The sequence below is a fragment of the Aquarana catesbeiana genome, linkage group LG02 (genome assembly GCF_042186555.1).
Source record: "Aquarana catesbeiana isolate 2022-GZ linkage group LG02, ASM4218655v1, whole genome shotgun sequence".
Lineage (NCBI taxonomy): Eukaryota > Metazoa > Chordata > Amphibia > Anura > Ranidae > Aquarana > Aquarana catesbeiana.
Genome location: NC_133325.1, coordinates 774,791,537 through 774,810,209, shown reverse-complemented (window position 1 = coordinate 774,810,209; position 18,673 = coordinate 774,791,537). Strand labels below are relative to the sequence as shown.

At 42.8% G+C, this 18,673-nt stretch overlaps 1 protein-coding gene across 13 annotated transcripts in view; it reads left to right on the top strand.

Moving 5' to 3' along the window:
• Positions 1-18,673, top strand: part of POU2F1 (POU class 2 homeobox 1) — a 142,210-nt gene that overhangs the window by 54,838 nt on the left and 68,699 nt on the right. For 9 of the 13 annotated variants that reach the window (XM_073617356.1, XM_073617360.1, XM_073617355.1 and 6 more), the window contains exons 2-4: positions 2,953-3,015; positions 6,723-6,823; positions 11,032-11,085. In XM_073617356.1, coding sequence (XP_073473457.1) covers positions 2,953-3,015; positions 6,723-6,823; positions 11,032-11,085 — 218 coding nt within the window. The remainder of the gene's footprint in view (positions 1-2,952; positions 3,016-6,722; positions 6,824-11,031; positions 11,086-18,673) is intronic. The other 4 variants (XM_073617364.1, XM_073617361.1, XM_073617368.1 and 1 more) reach the window with 1 other exon arrangement.

Sequence of the window (18,673 nt, the reverse complement as noted above, 5' to 3'; positions counted from 1 at the left end):
CTGTTGACTCACCGACAGTCCCATTCACTTTAACCGCTAAGCCACCGCCCACCGTCATATGACGGCTGGACGAGGCTTCTGTTATTCTGGGAGGACGTCATATGACGTCCTCGCCTTCCCGAGCCACTAGGGGGCGCGCGCGCGCCGTGTCACTCGGGACCCGGTGCGTGTGCCCGGCGGCCGCGATGTCCGCCGGGCACCCGCGATTGCCGGGTAACACAGCAGGAGCGTGGATCTGTGCATGTAAACACAGATCCACGTCCTGTCAGAGAGGAGAGGAGACCGATGGCGTGTCCCCTGTACATAGGGACAGCGATCGGTCACCTCCCCCCACAGTTAGAATCACCTCCTTAGGTAATACATTAACCCCTCGAGCGCCCCCTAGTGTTAACCCCTTCCCTGCCAGTCACATTTACACAGTAATCAATGCAATTTTATAGCATTGATCGCTGTATAAATGTGAATGGTCCCAAAAATGTGTCAAAAGTGTCCGATGTGTCCGCCGCAATATCGCAGTCACAATAAAAATTGCAGATCGCCGCCATTACTAGTAAAAAAATAAATAAATAATAAAAATGCTATAAATCTATCCCGTATTTTGTAGACGCTATAACTTTTGCGCAAACCAATCAATATACGCTTATCGCAATTTTTTTTTACCAAAAATATGTAGAAGAATACGTATCGGCCTAAACTGAGGAAAAAATTTGTTAAAAAAAAAAAAAATTGGATATTTATTATAGCAAAAAGTAAAAAATATTGTGTTTTTTCAAAATTGTCCCTCTTCTTTTGTTTATAGCGCAAGAAATAAAAACCGCAGAGGTGATCAAATACCACCAAAAGAAAGCTCTATTTGTGGGAAAAAAATGATAAAAATTTAATTAAGGTGCAGTGTAACACGACCGCGCAATTGTCATTCAAAGTGCGACAGCGCTGAAAACTGAAAAATGGCTTGGGCAGGAAGGGGGTGTACGTGCCCTGTATTGAGGTGGTTAATGGGATGGCTGGTGATGCGGCAGTGACACAACAAGGTGAGGGACGTGGCGGCAGCAGGTGAGTGGATGTCCGCTAACAGGCGCTGCCATGATGGATCTGAAATGACAGGTGATCTTTAACCACTTCAGCCCCGGAAGATTTGGCTGCTACAAAAATATTTTGTACTTTTTGCTATAATAAATATCCCCAATTTTTTTTTTTTTTTTTTTTTTTTAAAAGCAATTTTTTTTTCTCAGTTTAGGCCGATATGTATTCTTCTACATATTTTTGGTAATAAAAATCGCAATAAGCGTATATTGATTAGTTTGCGCAAAAGTTATAGCATCTACAAAACAGGGGAAAGATTTATGGTATATTTTCTTTAATTTTATTTTTTACTAGTAATGGCGGTGATCAGCGTTTTGGGACTGCAACATTATGGCGGACAGATCGGACACTTTTGACACATTTTTCGACCATTGGCATTTATACAGCGATCAGTGCTATAAAAAGGCACTGATTACTGTATAAATGTCACTGGCAGAGAAGGGGTTAACACTAGGGGGTGATCAAGGGGTTAACTGTGTTACCTAAGGGAGTGATTCTAACTGGGGGGGAGGGGACTGCCTGGGTGAGGAGAGCGATCTGTTCATACTTAGTATGAACAACAGATCGCTCTCCTCACCCCTGACAGCGCAGAGATCTGTCTGTTTACATTGACAGATCTCCATTCTGTCTCTGTGTGCCCGGCAATCGGCTCTGGCGCCGCGGGCGCACAAGCTCGCCCCCTCCTGGTCAAAAGGCGAGCCGATGTATAGCTACGACGGTTCGCCCAGGGGAGCCAACCTGCCGCAGTATAACTGCGGTGGCTGGTCGGGAAGGGGTTAAATGTAAGGACTTATTCTTGGTGGTAGTTAGAATCTTTATTATTTGCAAACAAAATGAAGGTTTCCTATTTAGAATAATAAGCTGTCAGGTTAGAAAAACGGCCATATCAGAACCAATTCAATCATACAGTTTGTAGTGTGCATACATTTGCAAAACAATGGGATAAAGGAATATTCCTGAACTTTGTTTTATCTCATGGTTACTGTGAAATTGTGTGAATGCATCAATGCAGTACATGTTATCTCAGCTTGCAGAGCTTGGATTCATTGCATGAGTTTACCAAAAATGGAAATATTGCAGAATATACAGCCTCATGCTACATAACTAAGCTCCATTTCATACTGAATAAACTAAATTATTAATGTATCTTAAATAGAAAATACTCCAAAAGCATTTTATATAAATTAAATTTGATTAAAAATCAAAAAAATCTTTTTTTTATTTTATTTTTTATCATTGACTTATATCCACCCTGATTCTCATTATCTGTTCCTATTTTGTATGTATAGATTCTGCACACTTCTCTTGTCCTGTATGCTGGGTGTAATTCTCAGTATCTGTTCCCATGGACATTGCATGGTGCCATTTTCTTTCACATCCTGGAAGTTGTTTATGTTTTTGTTTTTTTGTGTTAAGTCTCCTTTTTAGGATATGCCCCTTATACAGTTTCCCTTAGTGCAGTGCAGTATGCTAAGAGGCTGAGTCAGCTGCCAGTCAGGTATTTGGGTGAATCCCAACATTATTGTCGGGATCCCTGCAGAGCCTGGACCGGCTCTGTAACGTCAGCTGACGGCAAGCTATAGCCCACTGTTGGCTGAGTCACGGGAGTGCAGAACTAAGTGCACCCCTGTGACCCACGTGAGAAGTACGGGCAAAAGAGCTTTGGCCTTACTTCTCCTTATTAAACGGTCAGTCCACCTAAATTTGATATTTTTGTTTTTTTGCCTAAAAAAAGTTACTGATGGTTTCTTTCTATGAGAAGTACACACTATGCACTGTCATAATTGTTTGTGGTCTCTATGGGAAAAAAAAAAACAAAACTTTTTTTTATTTATTTTTTTATACATTGTTATTTTTTCTCCTCTACAGATGCAAGAATGAATAATCCGTCAGAAAGCAGCAAATCAACAGACAGCGGGGATGGAAACACAGGTATGGAGCTGAATGTGTGCCTGACTGCAATCCTATAAATATAAACTAAACTTAAAGTATAACTAAAGGCAAACCTTTTTTTTTTTTTTTCTTTTAGTTTTGGATAGAGTGGGGAGGTATTAGAACACCTGTCAGTTTTTTATTACTGTCTATGCCCCTGTTAAGGAGATTCATCCTCTCTATTTGTTCTGTTTACCATTATCACTGAAAGTAAAAGAAAATCCCAAATTTTGGGTTGTCCCCAGAAAAGTAATAAAGGAGAAATCTTCCAATGAGGACACTACTTCTGGTGACCCGGGGGTCCCCGAGGAATTCCCTTAATTTTCAGGGATTTCCTCTCACTTCCTGTTTGGCTATGGGACAGGAAGTGAAAGGAAATCTCACCATTGGGACACAGATCACTAAAAAAAAATTAATAAAATCTGACAGGGGTTATAACCCTCCCGTACTCTATCCAAAATGAATAAAGTTTTGCCTATAGTTCTACTTTAAATCGGGCATAGCATCTGATGGAAATACTTCTCAAAACTGCAGTCCTAGTGCCTGCCAAACAAAAAAAATGCATTAGAAATATAAAAAATGTTTCATCCTACTCCAATTTATTACTGATATGTTGTATGTTGCACTTAAAGTGGTTATAAATCCTTACATATATCCAGTGAAGTGACTGGCCTCAGGTGATAGGGATGAAACAAATCCACCTACATAAGTTGTACCTTTTTTTTTTTTTTCCCTTTCTGCAGCCTTCTTCTCCACAGCCATTCAAAGTACAGATTTTATACATCTCATCTGAGCTTTCAGAAAGCGGGGACGGGGAGCTGAAGTTGCACTTTGCAGAGCTCAGTGAGAGCTGATCGTTCCTCACACAGGAACAAAGCTGATGCTGTCAATCACAGGCTGTGTACTGAAGGCCCTTCCCCTGTTGTCTCTCTACCTCTTGGTGACAGGAAAACGTGTCAGAAGTGACTCGTGCAGATAGCAGAGGAAGGAGGCAGCAGACAGAACTGACACTTAGTGCTCTGGATTGCCGTTCCATTAGAGTTTGCTCATGGAGTGGGGGCTAGGTTACCGTATAAACGACACGCTGGGCTGACAAGAAAAGGGTAGAATGACACAATTGTTCTGCCCCGAAAAGGACTGCCAGCATCAGACCAAGGAGGAAGTTGAGGGGTTCAGGAACATAAAGATAAAAAAATAAATAAAATAATTGTGGTTCTACTTGTAACCTGACTTCAGAGTCTCTGTTGTGATCTTTGTGGATGAATTACTTTACAGTACATTCAGCTAGCGAGGTCAGTGAAGGCCATATTTAACCACTTGCTTACTGGGCACTTAAACCCCCCTCCTGTCCAGACCAATTTTCAGCTTTTAGCGCTGTCGCACTTTGAATGACAATTGCGCGGTCATACAACACTGTACCCAAATGAAATTTTTATCATTTTTTTCCCACAAATAGAGCTTTCCTTTGATGGTATTTGATCACCTCTGTGGTTTTTAGTTTTTGTTTAAAAAAAATTGAAAAAGACAGAATTTAAAAAAAAATTAATTATATTTTCTTTATATTTTGTTATAAAATTTTGCAAACAGGTAATTTTTCTCCTTCGTTGATGTACGCTGATGAGGCGGAACTGATGGGCACCGATAGGTGGCAGTGATGGGCACTGATGGATGGCAGTGATGGGTGGCAGTGATGGGCACTGATGGGGCACTGATGGCAGCACTGCTAGGTGGCACTGATTGGCACCACTGGTGGGCATTTATAGGTGGCACTGCTGGGCACTGTGGGCACTGGCAGGTGGTAATGACACATGGCACTTTCAGGCACAGATGAGGCATATGTGCCTTCTTCCTCTTCGGGACCGATGTCCCTTTGACATAAGCCGGTGATCGGCTTTTTTTTCCTGACAGCGTGAGGAGAAAACGAAACCGATCACCGAGCTTTTGTTTACATCATGTGATCAGCTGTCATTGGCTGACAGCTGATCACATGGTAAGGGGCCGGGATCGCCCCTTACTGAGATCTGTGATCATCCGAGTCTCCGTGACTCGGTGATCACAGCGCGCACACCGCGCACCTTGCAGGGTGCGTGCGGTGCGCGTGCACAGGGGAGGACGTCCCATGACGGCCTCCCGGAAATTGAGGTCTGCGCTGTAGCAGTCATTCGGCTATGGCCCGGACCTCAAGTGGTTAAAGTTCTTCTCGTGTGTGTATATATATATATATACACGTGATCCGGCTCTTCCAGGTAGGGGCGCGCGTAGCAGCGGGAGCCCAGTGGCGGGTTCTGTGGACTCGATGTCCGTTGATCATCCAGCACAGAAGCAGAACGGCATTCTGACAGGAGGGAAGACACTGATCCTGTGTCTCTTAGCCCTTTGATCGCCCCTGATGTTAACCCCTTTCCAGCCAGTGCCATTAGTACAGTGACAGTGGATTTTTTTTTTTTTTTTTTTTTTTTTTTTTTTAGCACTGATCACTGTATTAGTGTCACTGGTCCCCAAAAAGTGTCAATTGGTTTCGCACTGTCTGGCGCAATATCACGGTCCCGATATAGACCTCTGTTCGCCGCCATTACTAGTAAAAAATAAATAAATAAAAACATCCCATTAATATACGCTTATTGGGATTTTTTTCTACCAAAAATAAGTGGCAGAAAACATATTGGCCTAAATTCATGAAGAAATTAGATTTTTAGAAAAAATTTATTGGATGTGTTTGTATGTAAATATATGTATATGTGTGTGTGTGTATATATATATATATATATATATATATATATATATATATATAATATAATATAATATAATATAATATAATATAATTTTTTTTTTATCAGAATTGTGCAAAAAATTAAAAACTGCAGAGGTAATCAAATGCCACTAAAAGAAAGCTCTATTTGTGGGAAAAAAAAGAACATATAAATTTTGCTTGTGTACAGCGTCGCACGACCACGCAATTGTCAGTTAAAGTAACGAAGTGCCATATCGCAAAAAAATGGCCTGGTCAGGAAGGGGGGGTATATCTTTCAGGGTTCAAGTGGTTAAAGAGGAATTCCAGGTGTGGATATTTTACACATAATTACAGTGGTCCTTCTTGGACCAATGTACCTATGTATGGTACCATGCCTGGCCGATGCCCCTGGAGGCTGGAAATCACTGAAGGTAGACACTGTTACGCCAGCGATCTTCTTCACTAACTTCAGGGTCTTCGAGTGGCTGGACTGCTGTATTCTGAACACAGGAGGATGTCCGCTCAGCACGGGCACCATTCAGAGAATGCTTTTCATTTTATGAGTGAATGCAAACTGTCCTCTGATAGGAGGAGGTGGAAAAAAGCAGGGCAGTAACAGCACAGTACCCAGCCCCCTCCGCACTTCTTTTTTTTTGTTGCCAATCCCTTGCCTTTTAGCCTTAAAAATTGAGAAAATTGATTTGACAGACTCGGCTGAATCCAGGATGGAACTTGCAGGCCTGAGCATTAGCAGTGGGACCAAACACTGACAGATCCCTCGCTGCCCTTTTGTTCTAAGGGAGGAAGACCTACCTTATACAGGCACCCTGAGATTGAAAGAAGAAACGGGTGTCCTGTATAGTATGGTCGAGGAGTGGTTTCCATAGTGTGCTATATGTGTCTTCTATCGGCTGTATAAAACCATTATATGTTCTTTTGGCATAATAATAATAATAATGCTGCAAATTTTTTTCAGGCACACAAACGAACGGTCTGGACTTTCAAAAGCAACCAGTGCCTGTCGGAACGGCCATCACGACAGCCCAAGCACAGGCCTTCCTCGGACACCTCCACCAGGTAAGAATATAAACTGATACTCAAGCTTCTGTTCTTTTGTCAAGAAAGTATTGTGATATTTTGGATTCTATCCTATTCCTGCTGCTGACTGCTTCTTTCATACCAAATCATTGAATGATGTGAGAAGTCCATCTAAAGTCAGAGTTTGTTAAATTTGCTTAATTTGCTCTTCTGCACAGCAAGGTGTAAAAAAAGGAAGGGACTAGGTAATGGGGGGGTGAAGACAGATCTGTTCGCACTCTCAAAGGGTCAGAAGGTCTTGGTCAAATCCCGCTGGGAGATAGGGAGATGTCCACTTTCCCTCAGACTGGAACTCCACTCTGTCAGTGAACTGTCCTTTGTATATTTTCATGTAAGAGGACAGTGTTGCTCCTGCTATTTTAAACTATTTGTTCAGGTCCCAATTGCTGTGGGAGAATTGCTGTTCAGCAGAAGGGAGGGGCTAGGAGTGCCGACGAGGGACCTGAGAAGAGGAGGATCAGGGCTTCTCTGTGCAAAACCAACTGCACAGAGCAGATAAGTGGCAGGTAAGTATAACAGGTTTGTTATTTTTAAACAAAAAAAAGTCCTTAATATAACTTTTACGTAAACTGATATTTAATATTTTTTCATTGTTTGTCAGCTATATACTTTATTCAGCATCATGGGCTTTTTAAAAGGAATATCTATAACTGCCTGCCTGCTTGCTGACAGCCTGTTTTTAAGTGACTGGGTCAAGTGTTTTTTAGCTGGCCATACATGGATCGAAATTTAGCTGGCTCAGCAGGGACAGGCCGGATTTCTATCCATGTATAGCAGTGGTGTCATACTCCATTTCATCATGGGCAGCATCAGCATTATGGTTGCCTTGAAAGGTTGTATCTGTAAGGCTAGATGTCCAGAGCACCCCACCCCCTTTACATCAGATGTCAACAGTCCCCCTTCCTCCCTTTACATTACAGTGGAGGACCAAAGGAGCTCTGAAGTCTGCTGAATGCTGAGACCAGGGGAGGCATATACGAGGGGGTGCTGTGGCTGCACAGAGAGGTGCAGAATCTGTAGGAGGAGTTCTGTACTCCCCTCTGCTGCCGACTGCTGAGACAGGGAAGGGGGTGGGAAGCAGAGACGAGCCTCCTTGGGGCTGCAAGGAGAGGCGCTGGATCTGGTGGAGGAGTTCTGTCATCCTCTCTGCTGTTGGCTGCTGAGACAAGATGGGGAACTCTGCAGTGAAGTGGTGTTGAGCATCATGGGAAATGTAGTTCCAAAACATCTGGTGTGGCAAGGTTCACCATCACTGGCCTAAAAGGACACTTTGGAGACCTTTAGGACCTTGGAGAGATTTTTTTCTTCTCGCTTTTTGTTGGGTCTTCAAGGGGGTGTTAAGGGGAATCTTCCTCCATAATTCCTAGCATATCTGCGCTTGCAGCATTTGTAAAAGACAGGGCAATGTGTTATGAAAGATTCATGTAATCGCATAAAATCCTAAAACAAAATTTAAGTGGGATCCACCGCCATTGTGACAATGCACTCAACAGTCCATACATGCCAAACTTGTGTATCTAAACGAGCTTCACCACCATTCCAATTATGCAAACCTATAAAGTTTGTACGCATAAAATGTGTGTGTGTGTGTGTATATACACAAGTGAGCCTCACCACCAATCCAATAATGCAATCAAATAAAGTTCATCCATGTAAAACTTATCTCCAAATAGTGTATTCCACCACCGTGACATGCAGCCTCTTACCGGATTGTCAGATCTGCAAATTATAGGTGGTCTAAATAGCTCTCTGTATCAAGGGTCTGGAGCCCCAATCATGGAAACCACAGGGCACACCAGCAAGGATCATGGCAGCGAGATTTCTTTAAGAACTTGGAAGTGACAGGGCACACCAACAGAGATTCAGTTCAATCACTTGCCTTCTGACATTTATGTGAATCCGGAAAAAGAAATGAACAGCATTCCATAGTGCAACGTGTTTACTTCAATTGAATAAATGTGATGTGTATCTAGTCACACAGGACAGCATCACATAAGCATGTTATAGTTCCAGCATTGCCCCTACCTCCGGCAGGCATGACGGCGTCAGCACAGGCTCCGCCCCGAAGCGTTTCATCCGGTGGGACGTTCCCAAGGGCTCGGCCATGCACTGTAAGGGGTAAATTCTTGTTCCCATCTACTCTACCAGTAACAAGCATTTTTGCTTTTGCCTAATCCCTCGCTCCTCCAGCATCCGATGCTCACCTATTTTCTCTGACACTCCAGGTTATCTGTGGGCTTTGGGATTCCTCACTTACAATGTAGGTCTGCTGGCTCTGTATTGTATGTGATGACATCAGCACACCAAATAGTAGTGGCTTTAGGGGACCGGTCCCATGGAGAGGAGGAAGCCTTTAGGAGTGAGGGATAAGGTAAGTAAATATGCTTTCTATTGGTACTCTAAGCAGAAACGAGCGCTTTCATATTCCTGGCGTTCAGCTTTAGTGTTAGCTACACTGCGCATTATTGGATTAGGTGACGTGTCTCAGACTTTTTCAGTTGTTGGAGAGCAAGTACTATGGGCAAACAGAACCTAATCCTGTCCAATCTATGAATATATGCCTTCCTAAAGATGAGCAGGGGTCACGTTTGTTTTATTTGGTTGAGCAGTAGGTTTGCATAGTAGAGTTCTAGCGTTTTCGACAGAAGTCAGAATGCCTCCTAAAAACATTTTTTTTACGCACTGTTAGAGAGTGCCCACTCCACTGCCAGGTGCCAGAGAGGTTTTCACCCGGTGACGCTCTTTACTTTCACTTGTACCGCACACTTTACTTCTCTAAAGACTGCAGAGATTTTCTGTTGACAAAAAAATATCACTTGGCACAGATATTAGTGTGTACAATCAATCAACTAAACAGCCGGTCTTTTTAAGAAAAAAAAAAAAAAATTTCCGCCAACTATTTTATTTTATTTATATACTTGCCAACAAAACTCTTCAGCACTTACAAATTCATAATGGATAAAAGTGTTATTAGACTCGCTTGATCAAAGTTGTTATCTTGTCTGTCATTCATGTTCATGGGTCCGTCTGTCAGTTTTTTTTAGGCCCTGAAAACTGAGCGGTGTTTGATCGCTCGGTTCTCACTGTTAGAGGCGGTGGGGAATAGATGCAGCGTTGGACTGATGCTGCATCCACCTAGGTAAGTATGAATCTGAAAAGAAAAAACAAAACAAAACAAAAAAAAAAAAACTACTTCTCTTTTACGGAGGAAGTAAAGTCTTCCTTTTTTAATTACCTACAGGTGATGAGGCTTACCTATAGGTACTGTAAATATCTCCTAAACTTGCACCGTTTAGGTGATATTTACTATATACACCGACGTCATCGGCACATGCGCCCTAAAGAAACGGCCGCCCATACCGTTTCTTCAGGGCCCTGTGCCGTGACCGGCGGCTCCTGCTCTTACGCAGGAGTGACGTCATCAAGGCTTCAGTCAGTCACAGCGCTGGATCCCGTGGATCCGGAAGAAACTCCAGGGAAAACGTCAGCGGTGTGCGGGCCCTGCTAAGAGCTTCGCTCTAAGGTAAGTATTTTGTAATGAGCTAGTATGTGATGCATACTAGCTCATTGTGCCTTTTGTCTTACAGTTTTTTTTTTTTTTTTAATAGGGTTTACAACCTCTTTATTAGTGAATTGATAGATTTTCTAGAAGTGTACAGAAATTCATACCCTTGAAAGTTATTGGGGGGGGTGGGGGGAACTATTTTGAAACCTCAAGATAATGCATTCATTAGACCTTCTCTGAATATAGCTAGTCTTGATATCAGGCCCAGTACAGTAGGTTTTTGGACTGGGCGAGGGAGGAGCAGCACTAGGAGCCAATCTAGCTGATGCTGCCATGAACATGCTGCCATGAACATGCTGACAATAGGAGACAGCAAAGTGTGATGACTTGCTTCATGAGTTCATGACAAAACTAATGATCAAGCTGTGCTGCTGCAATGTCGGTGGGGGGGGGGGGGAAGGGGGGCGGATGGGGTTCATGGTCGGGTTGTGTATTCTGGCAGGGTTTCCCAGATCACAAGTTTGGGTGAACAGAAACAATAGACCTCAGCAGTTCTGACAGGAGGTATATCAATGATGTGGTTTGCCTAAAGTTCTGCTTGAATGACTGTTCTGTAATGGCATGTAGGTTATAACTGTCTGCTGGTACCAGATTCACGTGCTGTGTTTGCCCTGTATCATAGGTCCAGCTTGCTGGAACAAGTTTACAGGCCGCTGCACAGTCCTTAAATGTACAGGTAAGAACCAAACACACTGCATGCTATGCTGCCTCTATTCTGACTCTTCTACACTCTTCCATTGCAGGCTGCTAAAAGCAAGCAGCTGTTAAAAAAACAAAACAAATAGGGCTCAATTGGAAAAGCTAAAAAAAAAAAGAAATGTCGGTGTTGCCTGCAGCAACCAACCCGCTTCCACCTGTCACTCCTCCAGTTCAGGTTTGAAAATGGCTGGTGAAATCGGGTAAACATATTTCCTTCCCTCACATTTCTTGCAAAGCAGCTCTGCAGTCAAATGCATGTTTGAAATGCATCTCTGTGATCTGTTATTGCTTTGGAAACCTTTTGTTATTCTGTTCAGCCACTCTTGTGATTCCAACAGCATTGCCAGAGGGTTTCATCACTATTCAGAACCTGCAGCTTTTCTGCTTCCTGTGTCACCTCCCACCTTTTTTAGCTTGTTTTATCAGCTTTGGATATGAATACTACACCGGTGAGGACTTGCTGTTGTGCTCCACTATTGTAAGATACTCAGAACTCAACTCTAGCCAAACTATTATTATTATACAGGATTTATATAGCGCCAACAAATTGTATAATATCATAGAAGATAGAACAGTAACATTACTATTCAAGGCAAGAGTGTTAGGAGGGCCCTGCTCCTGAGAGCTTACAATCTATAACCAGGTAAGTGATACAAAAGGTATAACTGTGGGGGATGAGCTGATGGAGATGTAAAAGTTTATTTGTTAGATGGAGACGGGATAGGCCTCCCTGAAGAGATGAGTTTCCAGTCATCGTTCAAAGTTGGAGATGATCAGACAGATTGGGGTAGGGAGTTCTAGAGGAAAGGAGGGGCTCTGGAGAACTGCAGTCAATCATGGGAGGAGATGACGAGCATGCTAGAGAGCAGGAGGTCTTGGGAGGAACAATTTGGTTGATATTTGGAGACACGATTGGTGATGTAGCTGGGGGCAGAGTTGTGGACAGCTTTGTATGTTGTTAATATTTTACATTTCATTTGTTGGTTGAGCCAAAGCCAGTAATGGGCAGAGGGGTGGTGGACAGGTGGTGGTGGCAGCAGTGTTCATGGCCAACTGAAGGGGGAAAGATTTGTGTAAAGCTAGGCCAACAGGGAGGGAGTTGCAGTAGTTGAGGCAAGAGATATGGTTTAGGCTCCATTCACACCATGGCGTTTCCAATTCAGGAAATTCCGCAAATCGCGAGATGCCCGACGGCCAAAAGAAGTACGAGAACCGTTTTTTTTTTTGGGCGTCCTGCGATTCTGTTTGCACTGCGATTTGGTGCCTTTCAAAGTAGCGGCAATCGCAAGGGCGCCGTGCGAATTGCGGCGTTTCCAAATCGTGGGCAGTATCGCGGCGATTCTGCCCGCAAAGCGGACCGCCGTGGTGTGAATGGAGCCTTCAAGTATGTTTGAAAAATACAGCTTGCCATACGCTGGCCAGACAATTCGAAACGTTGACATTTCAATCCATGTATGGTGGTTCCTGTTCAAGAGCACTTGATTTATCGATCAACTTTTCATGAACGGGCTTGTTGGAAAATCTCCACTGGATCAGCGCATGCAGTCAATGAGGTGATCACTGTATTCTTACATGGTGATTCCTGTACTGACGCCGCCACCTGATACTATTCCTGTCATCACAAGGCATAGTGACTACGTATCACAGACGTTCTGGAGGTAAATGTGTGGCGATCTTCACAGAGTACGTTTACATACATCAAGATTGTTCAGATTAATAGGTGTAGGCTAGAAATGATTGGAATGCAATGCGGAAATTATTATAGGATTGTACATTTTCACCATAGATAGACTTTAAAGCTGGGTTCCTCCGGAGGTTGTTAGGGATTCCTTGAGCAATGAGGAATTTCTGCTCTCAGATAAGTTCCCTCTTAAGCCATTGATCTTTTTAGCTATCTGTAAGGGTGGAATTCTTCCCACTGACCATCACACTAATGTATGTAATCCTGTGCCTTAGCATGGAAACCAAGAAGTAACTGAAGAAATGTAAAATAAAGTTTAAAACATGTGAATATGATATCATTTCCTATCTATATACTAGAGCTGCACGATTCTGGCCAAAATGAGAATCATGATTTTTTTGCTGGGAATAAAGATCACGATTCTTGTGGCGTAACATCATCTATCACATTATACAAAAAAATTAGGCTAACTTTGCGGTTTCGTTTTTTATTAATTCATTAAAGTGTATTTTTTTCCATAAAAATTGCGTTTAAAAGACCGCTTCGTAAATACAGTGTGGCATAAAATATTGCAACAACCGCCATTTTATTCTCTAGGGCAGTGATGGAGAACCTTGGAACTCCAGATGTTTTGGAACTACATTTCCCATGATGATCAACTACACTGCAGAGTGCATGAGCATCATGGGAAATGTAGTTCCAAAACATCTGGGGTGCCAAGGTTCACCATCACTGCTCTAGGGTATCTGCTAAAAAAAAAAAATATATATATATACAATGTTTGAGGGTTCTAAGTAGTAATTTTCTAGCAAAAATAAATAAATACTGATTTTAACTTGTAAGCAACAGAAAAAGGTTTAGTCTTTAAGTGGTTAAACTGACCTCACTTACAGACGGAATTTCATTCCTTTAATCTAAAGCCTCATACACACTATTGGATTTTTCGATGGGAAATGTGTGATGACAGGCTGTTGGCGGAAAATCCGACCGTGTGTACGCTCCATCAGACAATTGTTGGCCAACTTTCCACGGACAAATGTTGGATGGCAGGTTTATAAATTTTCCTCGGACAAATGTCTGTTGTCGGATTTTCGCCAGAATCCGTCAGTCTTGTAAACTAGCGTTCGTAATGGAGAATTAACATTGGTGACGCGGCAAATTATGAAATCTCCAAATGCAGCGCACAATTCTCTTCTTCTTTAATGGGATAATAATGAAGCTGCTTTGCTGGTGATACTGATGGAGTTATTGCAAACAAATTTTTAAAGGCTTTTTTTTCTAGTGATATTAAGAATAATATTATGCTTTTTTTTTTTTTTTGGTCAAGTTACCACAACACCATTTTTCCGTAGTTTTTAAGAACAAAGATACAACTATGTTGGTGTCCCTTGTTAATTCTACATTGTATTTTTTTTAAATGTAACTGCCTACTCCCAAACTGTCATTTGAAGTAAAACACACAGCCAAGTATTATTCTACACAATTATTTTATTGTGCATTAAAAAAAGAAAACAAATAAAATTAGACATGATATCTGCCAATAGAACTTAACCAAAAAGTGCATTCTATGCATCCAAAAATAAAGAAAATATACCAAATCAAATCATTCAACCAAAAAAATGTCAAAGCAAATAACTCCAAGGCCAATAATAAATAACACGTTATCTCCTCCGATCCTGTAACATGGCTGGTTGATGAACGGCCGTTCAGAAACGAACTGAAAAACGCGAAGTGAAAAGTGTGACTCAACACTCGCCAAACTTCTAACACGAAATTAGCAGAAGGAGCCCAAAGAATGGCGCTAAAGAGCTGAAAAACAACGTAGTACGTCACTACATTCGTATTTGTTGGCCAACAATTGTGTGGCCGTGTGTATGCAAGACAAGTTTGGGCCAACGCCCTTCGGACAAAATTCCACGGTTTTGTTGGCCAACAATCCGATCGTGTGTACGAGGCTTAAGGCTACTTTCAAACCTGAGGCGGTTCTCGGGCGCTTTAGCGCTAGAAATGGCCCCTGAAAAGCACCTCCCATTCATTGCAGTGTGTCTTTTCACACTGGGGGTGGTGCGCTTGTGGGACGTTACGAAAAGACCTGCAAGCAGCATGTTTGGGAGCGATGTAAATAGCGCTCCCAAAACATCCTGCTCATTGCAATGAAAGCGCCTGAAAATGTGGACTTTTTATCATTTTTTTTATTTTGGGGTAAAAAGCGTCCCGCTAGCAGCCAAAAAGCACCGCAACTGTGCTAACGGCCGAGCACTGCCAGTGTGAAAGGGGTCTAAGTGTTACAATGTTTCTCTTTATCTCCGCCTAAGTGATGTTGTGACAAACTTCTTTTTTTTTTTTTTTTGACAGCTGTCAGCTGTCAGTGGCAGCTGACAGCTGAACTCTCTGCACTGAATCAGGAAAATGCTGTGTTAAGATCGCAAGGGGGGTAGAATCGCAATCTCGATTCTTTAACAATTAATCGAGCAGCTCTACTATATACTAATGTTAGCAGCGTAAGGATTAAAAATAGTCCATGTTGATTGAAAGAGTGAAGTTCCCCTTTAACCATTACACCTATATAAGCTTGTTGGGCTGATATGAAGTTGACTTCCCATCTCTCATCCTTTTTGTTGCTAAAACAGACTTGATTTCCTTTTGAAGTGTTTCTGTAGGCATTTTTGCCCATTCAGCCAAAAGATTATGGTTGAGGTCAGGTACTGATGATGGATGAGAAGAGCTCGCTTAACAATCAGCTTCCAAATTCTCCCCAAATGAGTTCAGTAGGGTTGAGGTCAGGGCTCTGTGTAGGCCACTCAAGTTCCTTCAGACCAGACTCGCCAAACCAATTATTTATGGAGCTGGCTTTGTGCTCTGGGGCACAGCCACACTGGAACAGAAAAGGACCTCCCTCAAACTATTACCACTAGGTTTTCCTCTACTTGGACATTCTATGCCTGAGCAGTCAGTTGCTGGGCTCAAATACTGCCTTATTGGGTCAGAGGGAAGGAACCCCAGCTCTGTGTAAACTCTGACCAAATAGACTTGTAGTTGATAACCTACTTTGTAGCCCAAAACAATGAAAATTGTACCGCTCAAATGTCCCAAAACCTGTATCAGTTGGATCAGTTGACTTCAGCGTAAAGAACAAGGAGTCTTGGAAATGATGGCTAGGCCCCCACAGAGCCCTGATCTTAACATCATGGAGTCTGTCTGGGATTACATGAATAGACAGAAGGATTGGAGGCAGCCGACATCTACAGAAGATCTGTGGTTAGTTATCCAAGATGTTTGAAACAACCTACCTGCCAAGTTCCTTCACAAACTGTGTGTAAGTGTTCCTAGAAGAATTCATGCTGTTTTGAAGGCAAAGGATGGTCACACCAAATATTGATTTGATTTGGATTTATCTTCTGTTCATTTAATTTCCATTTTGTTAATTGATAAAAAAATAAAAAACTAACACCTTTATTTCTGAAAAGATTCTTCATTTTACAGCTTTTTTTCACACCTGTATAAAACTTTTGCATAGTACTGTATATAGATTAAATAGATCGAGAGCCATAGAGGTAGCCCCTTCCAGTGTAAAGGTGCGGGGATACCCCAGAAGCTTCATATGGCAGCTGAAGACCTCTGGCGTCTATATGCAAAAATCTAAACAAAATAGAAATGGCAACCATTTAGATTAAAGTGGACCTTCAGTCATTTTTTTCAACTTTCCATCTATTAAATCTTCTCCCCTTCTTGTTTTAACTTTGGATAGTAAGACATTTTTTTTTCCAGTAAATCCCTTATACAGCCCACTTCCTGTTTCTTGTCTGGTCATTAGCCTAGGCTTATCATGCACAGCTCTTTATCTAACTCTCGTGAGAGTTTGCGGGGGGGGGGGGGGGGTGTGAGTCAGAAGAGGGCCAATAAAAGCCTCAGAGCTGGAGGTGTGTGTCTGCGTAAATCCAGGAAGTGAACAGGCAGCAGCTTCAGCTGCCCACAGTTAAAATGGCTGCAGCCAGACTTAGTGGAGGGAGATTTCTGCAGCATATTTGGCAAGTGCAGAATCACATTATATATAAAATAATATGCAAAGTGGTTGGAGGGAAGCTTCAGAACGGCAAAGATGTTTTTATTTTAAATTATGGGAGCAGACTGCAGTTCCTCTTTAATTTATACCTAGCATAGGTGAGGGTGCACATGGACAGGGCAGTTCACAGAACAGTGCAATATAAAAAGTACCCCAGCACACTTATCTGCTAGTCGGCAAAAAGAAATCTAAACTGCTTCAGCAATTTGTAGAGGTTTTTGTTGCATAAATTTGCAGATTTATGTATAAGTCATACTGGCTTTTCTTGGTGCCTGTATCAGTGCTGTGGTCACTTTAACAGGGTACAGGAGCACAAGCTGAGAACGGCAGCTTCCATATTTTTTACCCTAAGACCCCTTTCACACTGGGGTGGCGGGGGGGGGGGGGGGGGTGTTAGCAGTAAAGTGCCGCTGTTTGTGCTTTTAACCCCTGCTAGCGGCCGAATGAAGTGTTAAAAGCGCCGCTGACGAAGCGCTGGCCATTGATTTCAGTGGCAGGGGTGGTGGAGGAACGGTGTATACACTACTCCCCCCACCGCCCGAAAGATGCTGCTTGCAGGACTTTTTCTAACGTCCTGCAAGCGCACCTCCCCAGTGTGAAAGCACTCGGGCTCTCACACTGGGGTTGCAGGGGGGGGAGGTGTGTTTCAGGCGCTATTTTTAGCCCTTTAGCGCCTGAAAAAAAGCCTCAGTGTGAAAGGGGTCTAACAGGTTCTCTTTAATCTTGCACAGTGCCTCGTGTTAGTCTGTGCTGGCCTCGTTAGGGCTCTTCTGTATCTCGTCTAGGGGGAGTGGCTTATATTTCCACTGTATGCATCAAGTCCACAAATTGATATAATGTAAGAGATTCAATTGAGACTAAAATGAAGGAGTAGCCTTCCTCGCTCGCCGAAGCACAATAGCATCCTATTAGAGATTTGTCGAGCTGAAGTTGGATTTAAGCCGGCAAGTTTGGGCGGGCGTCCCCAAAGGTCCTACTTTCTGCTGAAGCCTACTGCTTTTGTGTGCCGTCCGCAGTAGCGAGGCTGTAATGAACCATTATGGCAATATTTCAAACGCTGGCAGCTCAGAGAAGAGGAGCCTGCATAGCTCGCACATCTCCTCTGATCTCTTGGCAATATAATTATTGTGCCATCATTTGTGCGGCGCTTCAGTGTCTTCCCTGCCCATTGTTAAGAGCTACTCCGAATAAACACATAAAAGTCGTTAGGGTTTTAAATTCATGAGAACCTTGTTCAGTCTAGTCATTGTGATTTACCTGAAGTCTATTTACATTAAGTTTATGCCACATTTCAGCTTAAAGTTGAAAATCAGGCTTGTAGCGTAAGTGCTGGTTGAGGGGATGTACTGAGGTGGGCTTACTGGAAGGATAGGGCTCTGGCTTGGTGTCACCAGCAGAGGTTTACACCAATAGTCCAAAGGGCAGGCAGGAGTCGGTGAAGCCAGGTCCCCTCAGATTCCAGACACCTCCAACAGGAGCTTGAAACTTGGGGGAACATATGGTGTAACACCACTGGTGCCTGGTACCAACGTGTGAGGAGTTTGCATCACCCTTCCTGGTATCTGCTGGCAAGAGAGGTCTTGTGGGCAAAGAGTAAGATTCTTTGTTTTGGAGAAGAAGTTGTGTTCAAATCTCGTTCCCATCGTTGTAGGAAAGGGCGCTCTTGTAGGGTGCGAAGTGCAATCAGGGCTCTTAATAGTGTTTTTTTTTCACTCTCTCCTTGTATACTGCAAATATTTTGCACAGGGGATCCCAGTCAGTCGTATGAACATGAAAATAAAGCTGGAAATATATTTAAAATATGTGTGCCTGGGAATAGCC